The sequence below is a fragment of the Staurois parvus genome, unplaced genomic scaffold (genome assembly GCF_062004578.1).
Source record: "Staurois parvus isolate SC_StPar_1 unplaced genomic scaffold, SC_StPar_1.0 ptg001089l, whole genome shotgun sequence".
In the NCBI taxonomy this organism is placed as follows: Eukaryota; Metazoa; Chordata; class Amphibia; order Anura; family Ranidae; genus Staurois; species Staurois parvus.
Window position 1 is genome coordinate 1,350,749 of NW_028318885.1, and position 20,789 is coordinate 1,371,537.

Below are 20,789 nucleotides of genomic sequence, written 5' to 3' on the forward strand. Positions count from 1 at the left end.
ATACATGGATAACTGAAGCACTGTATTGTTACCTCAAGAAGTCCAACTGCAATAGAAAGTGCAGCCCCTGAGGATCTCAGAGGTCTCTTGCCCTGTGGGACAGGCCATGGATCTCGCTGGAGCTCCCCCAAAAGATCAGTAAGATTCATATCAATTTTTTGAACTGGCTGTAAAAATCTGAAAATGAATAACAGCAAATCACTAGTTAGCATGCACAAGATTCTAACATTTATAATGAAAGTTTAAAAACTACAGGGGTCAGTTGATAGTCTAGAATTCTTCAATATTACCATGTATTAGGATGGAGAGTTCAGCTTAGGGCCAGTTCACACCATAATTTCTGCATTCCTGCAGGCACTTTGTTGATGCATTCCGGTAGTTTCCCCCCTCCTTTTTTTCTTTTAATTCGTCTCGATTGAAGGTTGGTTCACACCAGAACACGGTGCAGGAAACGGACGCTCCGTGCGCATTTCCTACACCATATTCAAAATGTACTGCAATTGCGATCTGCATCAGGTATCAATGACACCCCAAAATGCAGGTCACAAATGCAGTGCGTTTTCCCACACTGGATCGCATGGTACAGAAGTACCATGCAATGTGGGTGCAGTGGGTTTGCAAAAGTAGTGCATTCACTACTTTTGGTGTTTGTGCGATTGGAGCCCATTCAAAATGAATGGCTGAAATTGCTCTGCACAGGACTGCATGTGAATCACACACCGCATTCCTGTGCAATTCCTGGTGTGAACCAGCAATGAAGACAATTGAGGACATTTGCATCCCTGTGTGTTTTTGATGCATTTTGCTGCACTCTACACAGAAAAAACTGGAGCACTTTCTACTTTTGCTGACTGGAGCACATTGCACTGGTGTAAACTAGGGCGATTGGAATCCATGTTTTCGATGCAGAATAAAAATGTACTGGACGGCATTTGGTGTGAACCAGCCCTAAAGAGGTAGTGATGAATAACCTAAAGGGTGACTGTTAATGGGAATTCGTGAACAAATACATCTATTACAAAGAAATGTATGAAAAACAACCTCTCGACTGAGGTGGCAGAGAGTTCACATGAAGTCCTATTTGAAAAATGAAACAAAACCATCAGATGAGACATAACGACTTACAACTTTATAGCTAACCTATTGATGGCCACACAGAATACATGATTGTATAACCTCTTTACAATCTTATTTAAAGATACCAAAACAATACAATATGAGAACAGACTTAATATATCCAACCAATCTATATCTAATCTGCCAGGCCCCTTCACTACATAGTTGAAGTGATAATAAAAGCAGATTTTTCTCTTTTTACAAAAAATATCATAAATGTAATACTTACCTGCTCTATATAAACATTTTGCACACAGCAGCCCCGATCCTCCTCTTCTTGGGTCCCCCGCCAGTGCTCCTTGACCCTCCCTCCTTCCGAGTGCCCCCAGAACAAGCAGCTTGCTATGGAGGCACCAGACCATTCACACACAGAGTGCGGCTTAGCCCTGCCCCCAGCTCTCTCCTCATTGGGTCACTGGCTGTGACTGACAATAGCGAGAGCAAATGGCTCCCGCTGCTGTCTCAGCCAATGAAGAGGGAAAGACCTGGGGGGCCGGTGCTCTCGCACACAATTGCTGGATTGAGAGGGGGTTCAGGTAAGTATTAGGGGAGGAAGTGGGCTGCTACACATAAAAAGGTTTTTGACGTTCATACATAGAATGCATGAAGGTAAAAAACCTTGAGCCTTTTACAACCACTTTGATGAAACATATAAAGGATTGTACAAGAAAATGTTATTGTATATGGAGAGCTTAAGTCTGATCTTTATCATAGTTATAAAATAATAGACATTACTGGAAAAAAAAAAAACAGAGGAATACCTTTCCCTTACACAAAACAGCTAACAGGACAAAGACAATAAAAAACACTTAAAGTAGTATAGTTTCAAAAATGCAATTATGCACAAAAACAGTTTCAAACACACATTCACATTTATCTTTTACAATTATGTCTGAGAACATTGGAATTAAAATACTTCTCAAATAACTGCTTCTCAATGACAGTCGAATTCTAGGTCTCTATCTCTTGGCATTATACTGCTCGTACCTGTTTGATGGAGGAGGCTGCTGAACTTGTGGTCCACGTCCTGGCTGAGCAGCAGGAGCCTTTGTAAGAGATAACATTTCCTGCAACACAAAACACTAGATTAATCCTGAAATCAATTCTTCATAGACATGAAGCTGAACATATACTATATTAAAGCAACATTCTCTTAAGCCTCATTCTTACTGAGCCAGTATTAGGCGTTTGGCAGGCGGTTTCAACCCCTTCAAGGCCCTTCACAAACAACAGCTAAAAAGGTGTGAAAAATATCAGTGGTTATCAGGGTGGATGGTGAAATGAACACATTTTAGTAGCACCTGTTGTAGATTATAGGGCTTCTCCCAGCAACCTGCACTCTAGAAGTGTGCCCTAAAAAAGGGTAAAATGTCCCTGTATATTTCAAATCTAAAGTCTGGATGTCTAACAGATTAATTTATGTGAACAAATGATGTGACATATTAATGTGACATAAGGAACCCATTAAAAAAATAAATAAAAAAAATCACATATTCCAATTATAAACAACAGAACACTTCCCATTATGTGAGAGCATGTGGGCACCCTTCATTCTAGTTTCACAGATGCCCGATAGCCATACCCAAGCTGAAAAAGACACCCTGGTTTCCTTTACCAGCCAGTCACATGCTAATCATCAGTTGCCTAACCTCCATCAGCAGAGACCAAGTTACATAGTTAGTCTGGCTGAAAAAAAGACAAAAGTCCATTCAGTTCAACCATTAAAAAAAAAAAAAAGTTATAATCCTATACCCAAAGTTCATCCAGAGGGAGAACCAGCAAAAAACCCAGCAAAAGCATGATCCAATTTGCTCCTGCAGGGGAAAAATATTCCTTCCTGATCCCCTGGATATTACCAATAACCCAGCACTAGGGAGAATATCCCATTAACAACTACAGGAAGGATCCCAGAGCCGATACTAAGCATTTCCACGAATACTCGTGCAAATGCTCTGATACCTGAAACCGATACCTTTGCGATGCGATTTGAGTCCATACAAAATAAATGTCCAAATCTCATGCGGTTTCCCTGCAGGTACAATGCGATTTGAGCCATTTTATATGGCTCAAATCACACTGCAAATGGCACTGCACCAGCAGGGAAACCACATGTGATTTGGACAGGAATCGCATTCCTGTTCAAATCAAATTCGATTCTTTGCAGTGCGATTTGAGCCCATTAATTTTGTATGAGCTGAAATCGTACCGCAAAAGTATCAATAATCAGTGTCAGAGAGTACTGGAGCACAAGTATCGTTACTCGTACTTACCGATAGAAAATATAAACCGCTATATACCTTTTCTCATCAGCAGTTAGAGCAGTCTTGTGAATTCTATCAGTGACCAGCATAGCACTGGATACAGTTTGAAGGAGTTTTCATTCTCCTGCAGGACCCCTGACCTCTGTCTGGACAGTGCTGATTGGCCCTGACATGAAAATCTGGAAAATGATTGGCCACCATGCACAGCTGCACTAGATTCTGAGTGATCCAGTTTTAGTAAATCCCCCTCCCCAGTTCATCTTTTACAAAAAAAAAAAAAAATAACAAATATTCATCTTTTTGCAGGTAAAAAATGTGTTAACTGAAACAGAACTGCGCCACAGAACTTATAAGAATAATTTCACCTCTAAATAAACAGTGGTGATGCAGTGATCGAAATATTAAAAAAATGCTATTTTGACAGCGCTAAAACAAATAATGTTGCTATGTAACCCAATCTAAATAAAATTTACTTTAATTTTATTTGGAATCAGTTATATAGCAACATAATTTGTGTTAGTGTCATCAGAATAATATTTTTTAGGTATAAAAATGTGCATTTATTATTCTTTTACTCTGCAGCTTGTAAAGCATTGCATACGCAATCAGCTGATCATGGGTGACATGCCAGGCTCCTGTAGACACTCAGTACAGCTAGGTAAAAGATTTCCCTGAAGACAATGGTGACATTGCCTTCCTGGGGGCATCTGTGGAACAATGGCTACCTCACCAAGACATTGAAATCGAAACAGATAAGTAAAGAAAAATGTTTTTTCATAACAAAGCAGTGTTAGGTGAGATTCATGCCGATGTGAGGAAGAGGGGTGTAAAGTTCCACTTTAAGAGTTAGAGCCCACTTTTCTTTCTTACAAAGATCAGCAAAATTCAGTCTCATGCCATGATGCTGTTCTCACTGTCAGATGGCAACAGTTCTTTTTCAGTAATAAACAACTAAAACCCAAAAGTGCTATCTCTCGCAGAGACAGAATAATAAACACATTTAAGCTGGCCATACATTATCCAATTTTCTTATTCAATTTCCTTTAGATTTACCTTCAACTGTGTAGTGCAAGGGCCTGCCTGATTGTAAACAAATTGAAAGTGTTTAGCTTTGACCTCATATTATATGGATTTGGTATATCTAAAGGAAAATTGTACAAGAAAATTGCATAATGTATGGCCAGCCTTATGCCCAATTTGCAATACATGCTTTTTATTCAAATGTGTGCATGACCCCAGGATCCTGCATACAAATTATCATACCAGTCAACTGTTTAACCACATCAATACCGGGCACTTTTACCCCCTTCCTGCCCAGGCCAATTTTCAGCATTGTCGCACTTTGAATGACAATTGTGTGGTCATGAAACACTGTACCCATATGAAAGTTTTATAATTTTTTCTGACAAATAGAGCTTTCTTTTGGTGAAACACCGAGTTTTTTATTTTTTGCTAAATAAAACAAAAAAACCTGACACTTTTGAAAAAAAAAAAAAATGTTACAAATAAATAACATTTCTTCATAAATTTAGGTCAAAATGTATTCTGCTACATTTCTTTGGTAAAAAATACCCCAAATTAGTGTATATTATTTAGTCTGTAGGAAAGTTATAGAGTCCACAAAACAAGGAATACATATCTGACAATCGATCAATCCTGATGTACTGACGGGCCATCTCATTTCTTGAGGCCCGAAAACGCCAGGATAGTACAAATACCTCCCAAATCACCCATTTTGGAAAATAATTCAAGATATTTAATAAGAGGCAATGTAAAAATTAAAGAAAAAAAAAATCACTTTTTTTTTCTTTTTTTTACATATTGTCACCAGTCCAGTACAGCGTTATTATATAACTGGTGTGACGGTGATCAGAAACACTGACTGGTGACAGTATGTAAAAAAAAAATAAATAATAATTTAATTTTTATTTAAATGTTTCTATTTTTTTTATTACATTAATTTTTCAACACACTGTGACCAAAGCAATACAATGTTACCATAGTGACATTGAACTACTCTGGGCAAGTGAGCAGGATTTTTTTTTTTAAACACATTATGATTGCTAATACCAAATTTATTTCATTGATATTTGCAATCATTGTTACTGAATGAAACTGATTCATTCAGTCTTTTGTTGTGATTAGCTGTGACTGGGAAAAGCTCCTCACATGATACAGATGGGCTGTAATTGGCCCTGCCTGTATCATGTGACTACTGTGACCAGCATAATTGTATACAACGGATGGCATGACAGGAAGCCATCCATGGTATACAATTGACATGTGATCTGCTGTGATTGACCACAACAGTCACATGACACTGGTAACGGGCCGGTGTAGTGACAGGTAAAAAATACAAACCGCGCACTACGGTTTCTGGGCTGTAGTACAGGTACAAACAACAAATAACATACACATAAACGGTATCGCTGCAATCGTCAAGAGCCAGAAAATTTATTTTGGGTTGTTCTTTGGTGGTAGGTTATGGTAGTAACAAGAAACACACAGCTAAATTAAAGAAAATGATTTATTTTTACTATTTTGGGACAGTTTTCCTAATAAAAAAAAAAAAAACAGGAGATATGCATTGCCATTTACCACCAAACGAAAGCCCAATTTGTCATGAAAAAAACAAGGTATAATTTACCTGGATGTACAAACTAGTTGTGATGATATGTGCGGTTTTACTAACACATGTCAAAGTTGTAAAATTTTACTTAGGCTTTTAAAATTTGGTTTACCCTTAGGTGTGAAGGGGTTAAACAAACAGGTAGTGGCATCCAATTCTGATCACTCACCTGAAGCTGTTTTGCAGACAGATCTTTGGTTCCACGGAAAACATAGCTTTTAGAGATGCCTTCACAGCCAAGTTCATGTACATGGACCATGCGACCAAAGGTAATGAGTCCCACCAAAGCGGTTGGAGGGAGCAGGCTAAGAGACATTTGCATTGATTCTTTCAGAGCCTGAAGATCTTCATCTTCCATGCATGTGTCCACAACATAAAGGAAGATTAATGGCATTTGAGGACCTCGCTGTAGTTCCAACAAAACAAACATATGAACATGAGTGGATACAAAGGCAGACAAATCATGTGTATTCACATTACTAATCAAGCAGATACACATTTGATTTTACCTTTTGCCCAAAACAAAGCAAATTTTAATCTGCAACAAATTCTGTTATATGTGGTAGACAATATACTGTAACCCATTCATATGAATGCTGTAGCAACATGGATACCACAAAAATAAAAAGTGTGTTAAAAAAAAAAATCTGGCCCGGGGCTGATTTATTTGTGAAAATATTTCCTTTATTGTTATTTAATTATTGATTTGGGTTTATTTATATATATTTAATTATTTTGATTTGATTTTAGAATTCATTAATGCCCGAATTGGACTTTAACCCTTTGCAGCCATTTTTGTTTAATTTTTTGCACACGTTTAAAAAATTAAGCAGTTAAGATTGGTTAAAACCCCCAAACATATATTCTCTAAAATCAGGCACTCTAGAGAATAAAATTATGGTAGTTTTAATTTTTTACGTCACTAAAGTTCCTGTGGGTGTGATTTGAGGCTATCCTTGTTGCCAATATCCCAAAACAGATTCCAAATCCCCCAGAAAAACCCAAAATCTTTATTGTTCAAGCAACTAAAACAACAATAAAAATATCAGATGTAGGCCAAGCATAGAAAAGAACGAAAACATAGCAATATTGATCAGTATGTAGGTTGTATCAATTCTGCCTGGTAAGTCTTGTATAGAAAGAAAAAAAAAAAAGTATAAAAAATTATTAAACCTAAGCACTTAAAATCCTCCCCCCCCCCCCCCCCAAATTTCTGAGCCTGATCACTACATACATGCAAGCAGGAACATAAATGCATGCTTCGGGGGAGTTTTTGCATAAGAACATTGATTGCACTACACATTACATACTGCTGTGCATGCAGGAGTGAAAGCAATAATTCTAGGCCTGTTATTCATGGTTACTTCTAAACTGGTAACTTATAGGGGCTATTAAAGTGTTGTTTGTGGAAAATATAGGGTACGGAAGTTAGTTGCCATTTCACAGACACACACAATTTTAAGGCTTGATATGCTGGTATCTACTTGGTGCAGTCTCATCTTTTATATTTTCTTTTACACTGTACAAAAAAATTAGGCAAAATATTGTGCTTTTGCGCCCAAAAATTATTTTTAGTGCATTTTCTACTGACGTTTTGTGTTTCATTAAACTTTGCTACATAGTCTGGTTAAAAGTCCATCTAATTCAACCAATAAAAAAGGTAAAAAAAAAAAAATGATACAATCCTATATACACAATCTTATACCCACAGTTGATCCAGAGGAAGGTAAATAAAAACCCTAAGAAAGCATGATCCAATTTGCTTCAGCAGGGGAAAAATTCCTTCCTGATCCCCCATACGTATACAGTGCCCCCTTGTCCCCTGTGATGTCCTTAAATCGGTAGTAAACCCTGCAAGGTAAATACAAAGTGCTAGTATGAATTGTATACTAGCACATTATGTAAAACGTACCTTAAAACAAAGCCCTCCAGCGGCACACTGTCACTGCTGTAAAGGCTTTCATCCTCACCCGTCTTCCTTCCGGGCTTGCGAGCTCCGGCATTCTGACAGCATGCGCGCGGGAGTCCCGGGCCACGGCACACAGCTCTGAAGGAATAACAAGGGTATGCCATTCCTTCAGAGTGCATGCGCCGTATTAAATGAAGTGACAATATCTCCTAAACGGTTCACATTTAGCAGATATTCATTTTACCTACAGGTAAGTTTTATTATAAGCTTACCTGTAGGTAAAATTTAAAAACAGTTTACAACAACTGTGAATAACTCTACAACAGGTTCACTATATACACCACTGATGTATTTATACATGTTCATCATATCGTCCCTTAATCTCCTCTTCTCAAAAGAGAATAAATTCAGTTATAATATTTCCTCATAGCTGAGCTCCTCCATGCCTTTTCTTATTTTGGTTCTGCTTCTCTGCACTTTCTTCAGTTCCCAGATATCCTTTTTGTGAATTGGTGCACAAAACTGCATATTCCAGATGAGGTCTTACAAATGATTTGTACCGGGGTAAAATGATTTCTCTCTCTGGAGTCTATACCTCTTTATTACAAGAGAGGATTTTGCTCGCTTTAGAAACCGCAGCTTGGCATTGCATGCCATTATTAAGCTTGTGATCTACCAGAACTCCCAGATCCTTCCCCACCATTGATTCCCCCAGTTGTACCCCCCCAGTATGTATGATGCATGCATGTTCTTAGGCTCCAAATGCGTAACTTTTAGTTATCAACCTCGAACCTCATTTGCCACATAGTTGCCCTATTACACAGAGCATTGAGGTCAGCTTGTAAATTGGAGACATCCTGTAAGGATGTTATTCCACTGCACAGCCTGGTGTCATCTGCAAAGACTGAAATGCTACTTTTAATCCCAGACCCTATATTGTTTATAAATATATTACCAGTGATAAACCTAGAACATTCAGAGCATGAATCATTAACTACTACTCTGAATACGGTCTTTTAGCCAGTTTTCTTTACCTTACACATTAACCGTGTGTGGGGAACTGCGTCAAACGCTTTTTAAAAAAATCCAAGTATTGCTATGTTAGTACATCCACAGCCACTCCTTTGCCGAAGGTTTTGCTTACCTCCTTATAAAAAGAAATCAGATTTGTTTGAGAACTTCTGTCTTTCATAAATCTATGCTGTCTGTTGCTTAAAATAAAATTTCCCATCAAGAACTCATCTATGTGGTCTTTAATTATACTCTCCAGTATCATACCAACTATAGAGGTTAAACTAACAGGTCTATAGTTACTTGGTAAAGACTTTGATCCCTTTTTAAATATAAGCACCACATTGGCCTTACACCAGTCGAGTGGTACTATGCCAGTCATTAAAAAGTCACAAAAAATTAGAAACAATGGCTTTGAAATGACAGAGCTCAATTCTGAGCCGTGGGTGTATGTCATCCGGTCCAGGTGCTTTATTCACCTTTATTCTCTCTAAATATCTCTGGACCTTATCAATTTGGAGCCATTGTGGATCATTTGGAGCTGTGTCAATATCATCCCCATTAAGGACAAGAGCTCCCCCACGCTCCTTTTTATACACAGGGCTGAAGATGGTATTTAATAAATTTGCCTTCTCTTTGTCCCCAGTCACCCACTCTAGATTATTTTTTAAAAGGCCTATATGCTTAGACTTGACCTTTTTAATATGAATATATTTGAAGAATTTGGGGGGGGGGGGGTGTTGTCCCAATCTTTTGCAGTCTGTAGTTTGTTTGAATTTGTGTGGTCCTGATTACATTTTTACATATTCTGTTATATTCCTTGTAACAATTAAATGATAGTGTTCTTTAATTTTTTTAAAACTCTTTTCTTATTATTTATAGCCTTTTTAACTTTCGCCATGGTGTTTAGCCTTTTAAACTTATTGTCCATGGGAATATATTTTGCCGTATGTTCACATACAGCCTTTTTGAAGAATTCCCAATTCTGTTCATCGATGCCAATATTCAGTCTTGGAGAGCAGCCCTCATCCTTGGAAAATTTGTGTTTTTATCTTTCCAGTATGTGGTTGTTGTTTCCAGCTAACATTAAATGAAATCATGTTACGATCACTGCTAACCAGATGTTCTTGTATATCAGTGTTTCTCAACTCCAGTCCTCATGGACCCCCAACAGGTCATGGTTTCAGGATTTCCATTATTTTGCACAGGTGATTTGATCAGTTTCACTGCCTTAGTAATTACCACAGCCGTTTCATCTGAGGGAAATCCTGAAAACATGACCTGTTGGGGGTCCATGAGGACTGGAGTTGAGAAACACTGTTGTATATGAACATTAGTAATAAGCTCTGCATGGTTTGAGATTACCAGATCCAGCAGAGCATCATTCCTAGTCGGGGCATCTATGACCCGTACCATAAAATTGTCTTGTAATAGGTTTACACATTTTTGCCCTTTGACCAGAGTAATGGCACTGCACGAAAAGTTAATTTCCAGGTAGGTAAAATCCCCCATTATTATCACTGTCCCAGCCCTTTTAGTCTGTGCAAGGAGCTAAGTCTCCACCTCATCAACACTGGGTGGCCTATAACAAACTCCAATGATTACCTTTGTAGTATGCACCCCCATGTGCAGTCCCACCCATAATGCTTCAGCCTCACCACACTCTCCATCAGCTAGGTCTTCTTTCACACTCGCTTTGATATGACTTCTCACATATACAGATACCACCACCTTTCCTTTTTATTCTGTCTCTCCGAAAGAGCATAGTAAGGAATATTAATAGATCAGTCAAGTGAAGAATGAAGCCATGATTCAGCAATACCAATTAAGTCATAGTTCTCTTCGTGCACCAAAGCTTCCAACTCACACATTTTGCTTGGTAGACTTCTGCCATGTGTGTGAAAAAAAAATTGGAACTACCCCTATTCTATTCTCTAGGTATCTGCTTTCAGAAAATATATAATGTTTCGGGGGGGGGGGGGGTTTTCGCAATCCTCAAGCCTAAAGCAGCTTTTTAACGTGTGCAAAAACAGATATGTCAGCGAAAGGGTTTTCTAGCAAAAACTACAGATTTTAACATGACTGTAAAAAATTAACAGCACTGGTACAAACAGTGGTTAAACTGAAAGTTCAGTTGGGCTTTAGCAACACATTTACACAATCTTGAAATGCTAACAATATGAAAAATCACAGATTCACAAAGTTTCCCTATGCAAAAATTAGAAAGCTGTTGGATGAGGTAAAGAACAAATGGATGGTATAGAGTAATCAATTCAATTCTCAGGTGGACATACAAATACAGTAATATAATATGGTTAGCATAGGTAAGGAGATTATAGTTAAGTATTAGGAAGAGTCTACGGCACCTGGACCACATATTCAATGCTGGAGAACTGTGGCAGGAGTTCTGCGGGCTGGTTCATTTCAGAGATGCCAGCATATGTTGGAGGAAACTGAAAAAGAAGAATTTACAATGAACAAAAAAAAAATACATTTGAACGTTTACACGGCAGCAAAGAAAATTGATCATTTGTAATTAAGGTCACTGCACACCAGCTGCTGTGCTAGAGCACAACTGCTGGTATGTGGATGTCAGTGTTGTTGATATGCCAAAATACGGCGCATCACAAATTTTTTTTTTTTTTTAAAGTGAATTTTATTCAAATGCCACAAAGTAAAATTTAATCAGGTTCTACTGGTTGCAGTGCGTTACATGCTGTCATTATTTTGGCACACAACACTACAATGGGTGTAAACTGGCCAGGTAGAAGACAAAATATTTTGCCATATCCTGTGGTGGCCAAATACAGCCCCACTAATCTGAAGATATTAAGAACAAATCACAATTTTTTTTTGATTCCTAAATAATGGTTGCTATGGGCAATGCATTTTTCCTTCTCCTAAATGAACCTGTCATGTATTTATTGGCATTTCTCTCACCTGATTTCTCTGATAACAGAAATTGCAAGCCCAGAGTTTTGCCCGGTAATCCACTTGACTGCAAAACAAGCACAAACATTAGAATTTTTTTTCTGAAGTGGAAAAGTATGATGTAAAAACGTGAAAATGTTATCTTAGGGTGACCTTGCAGCAGTGTAGCCCATGCAACCAACTCTGCTTTTAGAGGTATAAGTCAAGAAGCCTGGGGTGTATTGCAAAACTAATTCCATAACTGGTAAAAACGTCCGCCTAGCTGCACTAGGGTCATCAGTTCAAATTCCAACTATGACTTTCCCTGCATGGAGTTTGCATGTTCTCCCTGTGAATGCATGGGTTTCCTCCTACACGTCAAAAACATGCTGGTGGGTTGGCTCCTGTCTAAATTGTTCCTAATATATGTATGAATGTCAGTTAGGAACCTAAGCTCCTTGAGGGCAGGGACTGATGTGAATGTACAATATATTCAGTGGGTACAGAAAAGAATCACTCCCCCCCCCCCCCTTTAAAATAATCAGATTTTGGTGCTTTGCAGTATGAAATGAAGACAGGCAAAGTTTTTCTTTTATACAGCTGTACTTACTATTTATAACATCCAAGTGAAAGATATATTACCAGCATGTCAGAAATTGTTTTTTAAAAATTCAAAAACAGAATCATTGAGTTGGAAAAAAAAGATCACCCCCTTGTGTCAGTATTTTGTTAAATCGCCTTCTGCTTTAATTCCAGCCTTTAGTCTGTTGGGATATGTCTCTACTAACTTTGCCCATCTAGACTTTGCAATATTTCCCACTTTTCTTTGCAGAACTGCTCAAGTTCAGTTAAATTTGATGGTGACTGTTTCTGGACTGCAGTCTTCCACAGATTTTCAACGGGATTTAAGTCTGGGCTCTGACTGGGCGATTGAAGGACAATCACCTTTTTCCCCTCCAAACACTGTGTGGTAATTTTTGCTGTGTGCTTTGGGTCTTTGCCATGTTGGAAGGTAAACATTCTTCCCATTGAAAACTTTCTGACAGAGGGCAGATTTTCCAAAGGAATTTGAAGGTATTTTTCCCCATCCATTTTTCCTTCTATCCTGACAAGTGCTCCAGTCCCTGCTGTAGAAAAACAACCCCATAACAGGCTATTACCACCTCCATACTTTACTGAAGGAGCTGTGAGCTGTATTAGATTCACGCCAGACATATTTAGTGTTGAGGCCAGATCATTCAATTTTAGCTTCATCTGACCAGAACACCTTTTTCCATGTGCCCTCAGAATCTTCAAGTGCGTTTTGGCAAAGCTCAGTTGTGACTACATGTGGCCTTTCTTGAGGAGTGGCGTTTTTCTTGCAATGCTCCCATTCAAGCCACATTTGCAGAGAATTTGTGATATTGTTGTCACATGCACACAATGACCACTCTTTGTCATAAATTCCTGCAAATGCTTTAGAGTTGCTGTAGGTCTCTTGGTAGTCTCTCTGACCAGCTTCCTCCTTGATTTTTCATCTAGTCTGGAGCAAAGTTCTGATCCAGGGAGGGTCTGTGTTGTATACCTTGCATTTGCTAATAATAAGACTTTACTGTGCTTCTAGGCATTGATAAAGCCATCGAAATGTATTTGTATCCATCTCCTGATTTGTGCCTGTCCACAACTTAACCCCAGAGATCTTTTGACATTGCCCTGCCACCTATAGTTGACTGTTTGCTTAAGTTGCACTACCAAAGACTGAAATGCTCCAGGAAAATTATTTTCATGCTGACAATCAAAATATCCACAGCTGATCACAGTCGAATGTCAAAAAGATGTGTGTGCCATTGAGAAGGTTGTAATGGAACCGGAAACCCAGACCACACTTGGGTACTTTCCATTATACTGCAGCTTCCCTGTCCAAACACAAATCCACGGACCACACCCGCTGATCATGCAGGAAATAAGACAACACCAGACTCTCTTAAGACAAGAAGTCAACTCCTTTATTTTTACACAAAAAACAAGATATATACACAGGGAGGGGAAACACAACCAGGAACAGGAAACATCATCAGCCCGCCCCATCAGTGGGGAGGGCTACAGGAAACACATCATCAGCCCGCCCCATCCAACCAAGACACAGAACAATGGGATGTAGCACATGGCAGATAATGGGCAACCACATTGCAGGGAACAAAGGACAACACACCAATACACAATATACATTCACACCCTGTACCCCTTAACAGGCACAGGGTGGGTTAAACATAATGAAGGGAACATGAGCTGACACAGGGGTCCCCCCACCCCCAAAAGTCACTCCCGTCACATAGGTGATTAGCTACACATAATTGAGTTTACAAGTCATTTTTAGAAGGGAGTGATCCTTTTTTTGAACTCAGTCATTCGGTTTGTGATTTTTTTTTTATTTTCTTCAGACATGTTGGTGTTATATCTTTCACTTGGATGTTATAGGTTGCACTGAATAATAACAGCTGGATAAAACAAAAACTGTATCTGACACTGTAACTGTGTCTTAATTTCAGGCTGCAAAGCAACAAAATGTGAAGTTTTTAAAAGGGAAGCGATTCTTTTTTATACCCACTGTATGTAAATTGGGGCCTCATGCACACAGGATGTTTAAAATATGCTCCTCCTCTTGCCAACAGCAGTTTGGCAAACAAAAGGCCTGATGCTTGTCAAAGTATCAAACGCTTTTACAAGTGTTTAGGCGCGTTTACAAGTGTCAAGCACTTGGGTGTTCATTCACTTCATTGGCCAGAATAATAATTTATTCTGGCCATTGAAATGAATCAACACTGAAGCGGTAAACACACCTAGCATTAACAAGTGTTTAGGCGCATTTAGCATCAAGCTTTTTTTTCTGCTAAAACACTGCTGCTCCTGGATGCACTGGCCCTGGGGTTTTTTTCCCTGCTGGTAAATGCTACAGCTACTAAAAGCTTCTAAAAGTCCATGTGTTAATGGGCACATGGGATAACATGGAGGGCTGTTTCGAAGCAGTAAAAACAAAAAAAATAAAAATTCTGACGCCCCAAGGCTTTGTTCACACCATACCTGCAGAAGAACTGATGGAAACTGACCTGCAGATTTCACTTGCAGAGACATCATTTTCCATGCATGCTTCAATTGGTGTTATACATGTTGCAGACTCCTGCACAGAAAATATCTGCACATCATACTAATGTTGTGGTGTGAGCAGGGCACATAGAGAACAGATTTTGTTGTGCCCTTGCAGGATACGTGCAGAGAAACTAACATCCCTGCGTCCTGTGTGTATGAGGCCTGAAAATGCTACATAAGTGCCTGTAATAAATAAATAACCATAGCACATTTTTCATGCTTGGCCCCTCCTACAGCACGGATTTATTTACAGGCTTCATGCAGCACAGGGATGATGGCACTGCTATGTGCATGACAGAAAATGGGTGTAGCACTATGGTAATAAAATGCAAAATGATATAAACCAATATAAATAAAAATATGCCAAAAAGTCTTAGTAAGTAAATGCGAAATGTCCGTATATAAAAAGTTCAATTAAAATAAACTTTCAAAAGGTGAAAACCAGCAGCAGATGAACTTGTGACATCCGTAAGTAGTAAAAGTGCGCACTCACCGGAAGCGCATTGAAAATGCACATATAATGTAGGCCGTGAAGATATCAATAGGTGGACAGGATAATCTGGTGAACTTTTCCTCTATAGTGTAGTCATCAAGTTGGAAGGATTAAGGTATCCTTAGGAGGAACCAGACAGCACGTGACTTTACTGCCGCCGGAGCCTGGAGGAAGCCTGGCGGCCATCTTTATTCAGGGTCAGCATATCATTTATACTATACCCTGTGACCTATGTTATTCTGCATATAAATAAATTTGCTTACATACTACACCAGAGGAAAAGGAGCCCTGCACTCAGGTTGAGCACCTATATCCATCCTTAAGGGGGACCTCTGGATTCAGCAGATACCTTAATCCTTCCAACTTGATGACTACATCATAGAAGAAAAGTTCACCAGATTATCCTGTCTACCTATTGATATCTTCACGGCCTACATTATATGCGCATTTTCAATGCGTTTCCGGTGAGTGCGCACTTTTACTACTTACGGATGTCACAAGTTCATCTGCTGCTGGTATTCACCTTTTGAAAGTTTATTTTAATTGAACATTTTATATGCGGACATTTCGCATTTACTTACGAAGACTTTTTGGCATATTTTTATTTCTATTGGTTTATATCATTTTGCATTTTATTACCATAGCACTACACCCATTTTCTGTAATTTACCTTGAGGCATTATTGGTACCTTTGGAGTTTTAGCTGCTGTCACAATAGGAGCAGGTCACTATCTTTTTTATTTATATTGACTGCTATGTGCAGGAGGTAACGCTGGAGTTGTAAAGGCATTTGGTGCACAAAGTGGATTAATACCCTTTGTGATTATCAAGAAATATTTTAATAAAAATTTGTATGTCTGGAGCTCAACTTTAAGCATTGTCATTATATCCTACAACACAGCTTGATTCAGTGGGAACAGTTTCAGGAAAAATGTGGGAAATGTTTCAGGCATTATTTTCCACTACAATCATAACACCTGATATAGGGTTTGTAAGCAGAAAAAAAACCCAGAGGCCAATCTTACAGCTTTGCAGTACATTAATGAGACCTACAGGTGAAACTCGAAAAATTAGAATATCGTGCAAAAGTTCATTTATTTCAGTAATGCAACTTAAAAGGTGAAACTAATATATGAGATAGACTCATTACATGCAAAGCAAGATAGTTCAAGCCGTGATTTGTCATAATTGTGATGATTATGGCTTACAACTGATTATGGCTGAAAACCCCAAATCCACAATCTCAGAAAATTAGAATATTGTGAAAAGGTACAATATTCTAGGCTCAAAGTGTCCCACTCTAATCAGCTAATTAAGCCATAACACCTGCAAAGGGTTTCTGAGCCATTAAATGGTCTCTCAGTCTGGTTCAGTAGGAATCACAATCATGGGAAAGACTGCTGACCTCACAGTTGTGCAGAAAACCATCATTGACACCCTCCATAAGGAGGGAAAGCCTCAAAAGGTAATTGCAAAAGAAGTTGGATGTTCCCAAAGTGCTGTATCAAAGCACATTAATAGAAAGTTATGTGGAAGGGAAAAGTGTAGAAGAAAACGGTGCACAAGCAGCAGGGATGACCGCAGCCTGGAGAGGATTGTCAGGAAAAGGCCATTCAAAAGTGATGGGGACTTTCACAAGTAGTGGACTGAGGCTGGAGTCAGTGCATCAAGAGCCACCACACACAGATTCTGGACATGGGCTTCAAATGTCGTATTCCTCTTATCAAGCCGCTCCTGAACAAAAAAACGTCAGAAGCATCTTACCTGGGCTAAAGAAAAACAGACCTGGCCTGTTGCTCAGTGGTCCAAAGTCCTCTTTTCTGATGAGAGCAACTTTTGCATCTCATTTGGAAACCAAGGACCCAGAGTATGGAGGAAGAATGGAGAGGCCCAAGGACCCCGAGTATGGAGGAAGAATGGAGAGGCACACACTGCAAGATGCTTGAAGTCCAGTGTGAAGTTTCCACAGTCTGTGTTGATGGGGGGAGCCATGTCATCTGCTGGTGTTGGTCCACTGTGCTTCATTAAGTCCAGGGTCAACGCAGCTGTCTACCAGGAGATTTTGAAGCACTTCATGCTTCCTTCCGCAGACAAGCTTTATGGGGATGCTGACTTCATTTTCCAGCAGGACTTGGCACCTGCTCACACTGCCATAAGCACCTGGTTCAAACCTGGTTCAATGACCGTGGGATTACTGTGCTTGATTGGCCAGCAAACTTGCCTGACCTGAACCCCATAGAGAATCTATGGGGTATTGCCAAGAGAAAGATGAGAGACATGAGACCGAACAATGCAGAAGAGTTGAAGGCCGCTATTGAAGCATCCTGGTCTTCCATAACACCTCAGCAGTGCCACAGGCTGATAGCTTCCATGCCACGCCGCATTGAGGTAGTAATTGCTGAAAAAGGGGCCCAAACCAAGTACTGAGTACATATGCATGCTTATACTTTTCAGAGGTCCGATATTGTTCTATGTACAATCCTTGTTTTATTGATTGCATGTAATATTCTAATTATCTGAGAATATGGATTTGGGGTTTTCATGAGCTGTAAGCCATAATCATCACAATTATGACAAATCACAGCTTGAACTATCTTGCTTTGCATGTAATGAGTCTATCTCATATATTAATTTCACCTTTTAAGTTGCATTACTGAAATAAATGAACTTTTGCACGATATTCTAATTTTTCGAGTTTCACCTGTATGTGGTGTGTTCATTTTGAATGATCTGCCTACACACTTTATGGCTGCCATGGACAGGTCAAATTTTGAGTCAGCAGAAATTCAAGATGTCGGTAGCACTGTCAGCACTACTTGGCTTCACAAATTTTTCAGTCAACTTTTGTCAAAAATAGCTGGGAAGAAAAGTTTCTACCATCCAGTCTGTTAAGTGTGGAAGGAGGAATCTATTAGATTTCTCTCTTTCAGTTCGTAGGCTAAATGAGAGATATCTAAATGTGTATGGTCAGATTTACTTCAACTCTTTACCTGTTACAAACTGCCTGCCTCACCCAAGTTGAATTGCTCAGGCAGTGTTAAGACCTCATGCACACAGGGTTTAACCACTTGCCCTCCAAGGGATTTACCTCCCTTCCTGGCCAGGCATTTTTTGCGATACGGCGCTGCATTACTTTAATTGACAACTGCAGTCATGCAACACTGCACCCAAATGAAATTTATGTCTTTTTTTCCCCACAAATAGAGCTTTCTTTCGGTCGTATTTGATTGGCTGTACGTTTTTGTGCTATAAACAAAAATAAAAAACCTAAATTTTGAAAAATAAAACCAAAACAATATTTTTTAATTTTGGATATCAAACACATCCAGTAAAAAAAATTTTAAAAAATCAAATTTCGTCATAACTTAAGGCCAAAATGTATTCTGCTACATCTTTCCTAAAAAAAAATCCCAATACGTGTAAATTAACTGGTTTACGTGAAAGTTATAGCATCTACAAATGGCGGTATAAATACTGGAATTTTTTTTTTTCACACTAGTAATGGCGGCGATCAGCGGCTTACAGTGGGACTACGGCGGACATTCTGACACTGGGAGGGAACGGACTAACTGCCACTGACATCCCAATGACACTAATTACAGTGATCAGTGCTAATAAAAAGTACTGACACTGTACTAATGACACTTGGCAGGAAGGGGTTAACATCTGTGGCAAAGGATTAACTGTGTGCTGTGCATGATTTACTATGTAAACATGCTATTGGGTATTTCTGTGCTGTGCAGAGAAGTACACAGCAGCATGTTACTGCTGGCAGGAGAGAGACCTGTGTTGTTTACACACAGGTCTCTCCTGTCACTGTTCCTTGGCCATTGCCGGGTGCCGGCGGGGAATTTCTGTCCGGGACTTGGTGATCGACATCTGTAGCCGCCAATGGCAGTGCAGATAAGGCGGAGTGCGTGCCCCCTACCTGGATATGCAAAATAACATTCACAGTCATTTTTGCCCAGCCCTGCCGCCCTGTAGCAGTTCTGCTATAGGGCAGCGAGGAAGCAGTTGAAAAACCGCCACTTTTACAGGCTTTTTTTATGGGGGGGGGGGGTTCTGCCGGTGAAGCACCTCTGTTAGCCTAGGTATCCATATAGGTATTTTAGAAAAGGAGCGTTTACAGGCAGGGAAAAAAAAAAAAAAAACATTGCCAGTGCATTCAGCAGAAAAGCTTTTGGGCAGAAAAATGCTTGACATGTCTAAATGCGTGCAAATGTGCCTAAATGATGGAAACATTTATTGCTGGAGTGTTCACTTCAATGGAATCCATTAACACTCATATGCTTGACGTGCCTAGATGTGTGTTCAAAAGACGGCTTAAGGAACTTTTTTTTTAAACAGCTTTTTACTGCCTTGAAACTCAGCTGCTCCTAAACTCTGGTAAATATTACATGTACATGGACACAGACTTTTATCCCAAAAATGGGAGATTAGGAGCAGCAGTGTGCATGAGACTTAAAGAGGTCCTAACCAACTGTTACAAACATTGTCTAAGCATCTGTTATCAGCCAGTGTTACATTTTATATGTGTAGAGCAATCGGCAAAAGTCACAGAGCAAAAATCTGCCACCACACCTTACAAGCATTTCATTCACAGCACAAGACTGGACAGGCCTCAGTGTACACACTTGATAGGAATGTGAAAAGGGACAAGTCTGTTCAATTTCACAGGTCATCAGAAGCTGACACTCAAATATCAAAGTGCTTGCTGACATATGGATTCGCTACTATGTTCAATAAATAGCCAGCTCTGCGTGCCAGTATAATATTAATTTATCAGTGAATTGAGAGTACAACATCTTGAAAATGTAGGCTCCATGCACACTGGCTTAAACGCCTGTGCTCTTGGCAGAAAAAAACGCTAATTTTGAACTAGCATTTAAGAACGTTTAACTTTTTTGTGCCAGAAAAACGCTCTCAAAAACGCAAAACATAAGAATTTTTTTCTGCCTCTAAACACTGAATTTAAAAATGCCTCTAGATTACTTAATCTGCATGGACACATAGGATAACATTAGTTGCTTCTACAGGCAAAACAGGAGCAGTGTTTTTTTTAAGCCAGTGTGCATGGAGCCTTAAAGCGGAGTTCCACTCACGCTGTCAAAAAATAAAAGTCAGCAGCTATAAAAAGTGTAGCTGCTGACTTTTAAAAAACAGCCACTTACCTGTCCCTCGGTCTCGCGGTGTGTCCCCTGCAGCCCAGCCATCCTGAATTCCAGGAGGCCGGCATCATCAGTGTGGGCACCCGGCTGTGATAGCTTGCGGCTTCACAGCCGGGTACTCACTGCGCATGTGTGAGTAGCGCTGCGCTTCATGAATGGCCCCGTC

The 20,789-nt window shown here is 39.4% G+C and overlaps 1 protein-coding gene across 2 annotated transcripts in view; it reads right to left on the minus strand.

Annotated features, from left to right (window-relative positions):
- The window catches only part of SEC23A (SEC23 homolog A, COPII component), a 128,181-nt gene that overhangs the window by 97,053 nt on the left and 10,339 nt on the right, over nt 1-20,789 (minus strand). Inside the window, exons 3-8 of one of the 2 annotated variants that reach the window (XM_089658684.1) lie at nt 11,867-11,924; nt 11,293-11,379; nt 6,176-6,412; nt 2,104-2,183; nt 1,042-1,077; nt 33-177 (exon numbers count right to left, since the gene is read on the minus strand). In XM_089658684.1, the coding sequence (XP_089514810.1) occupies nt 33-177; nt 1,042-1,077; nt 2,104-2,183; nt 6,176-6,412; nt 11,293-11,379; nt 11,867-11,924 (643 nt within the window). The remainder of the gene's footprint in view (nt 1-32; nt 178-1,041; nt 1,078-2,103; nt 2,184-6,175; nt 6,413-11,292; nt 11,380-11,866; nt 11,925-20,789) is intronic. The other variant, XM_089658685.1, reaches the window with a different exon arrangement.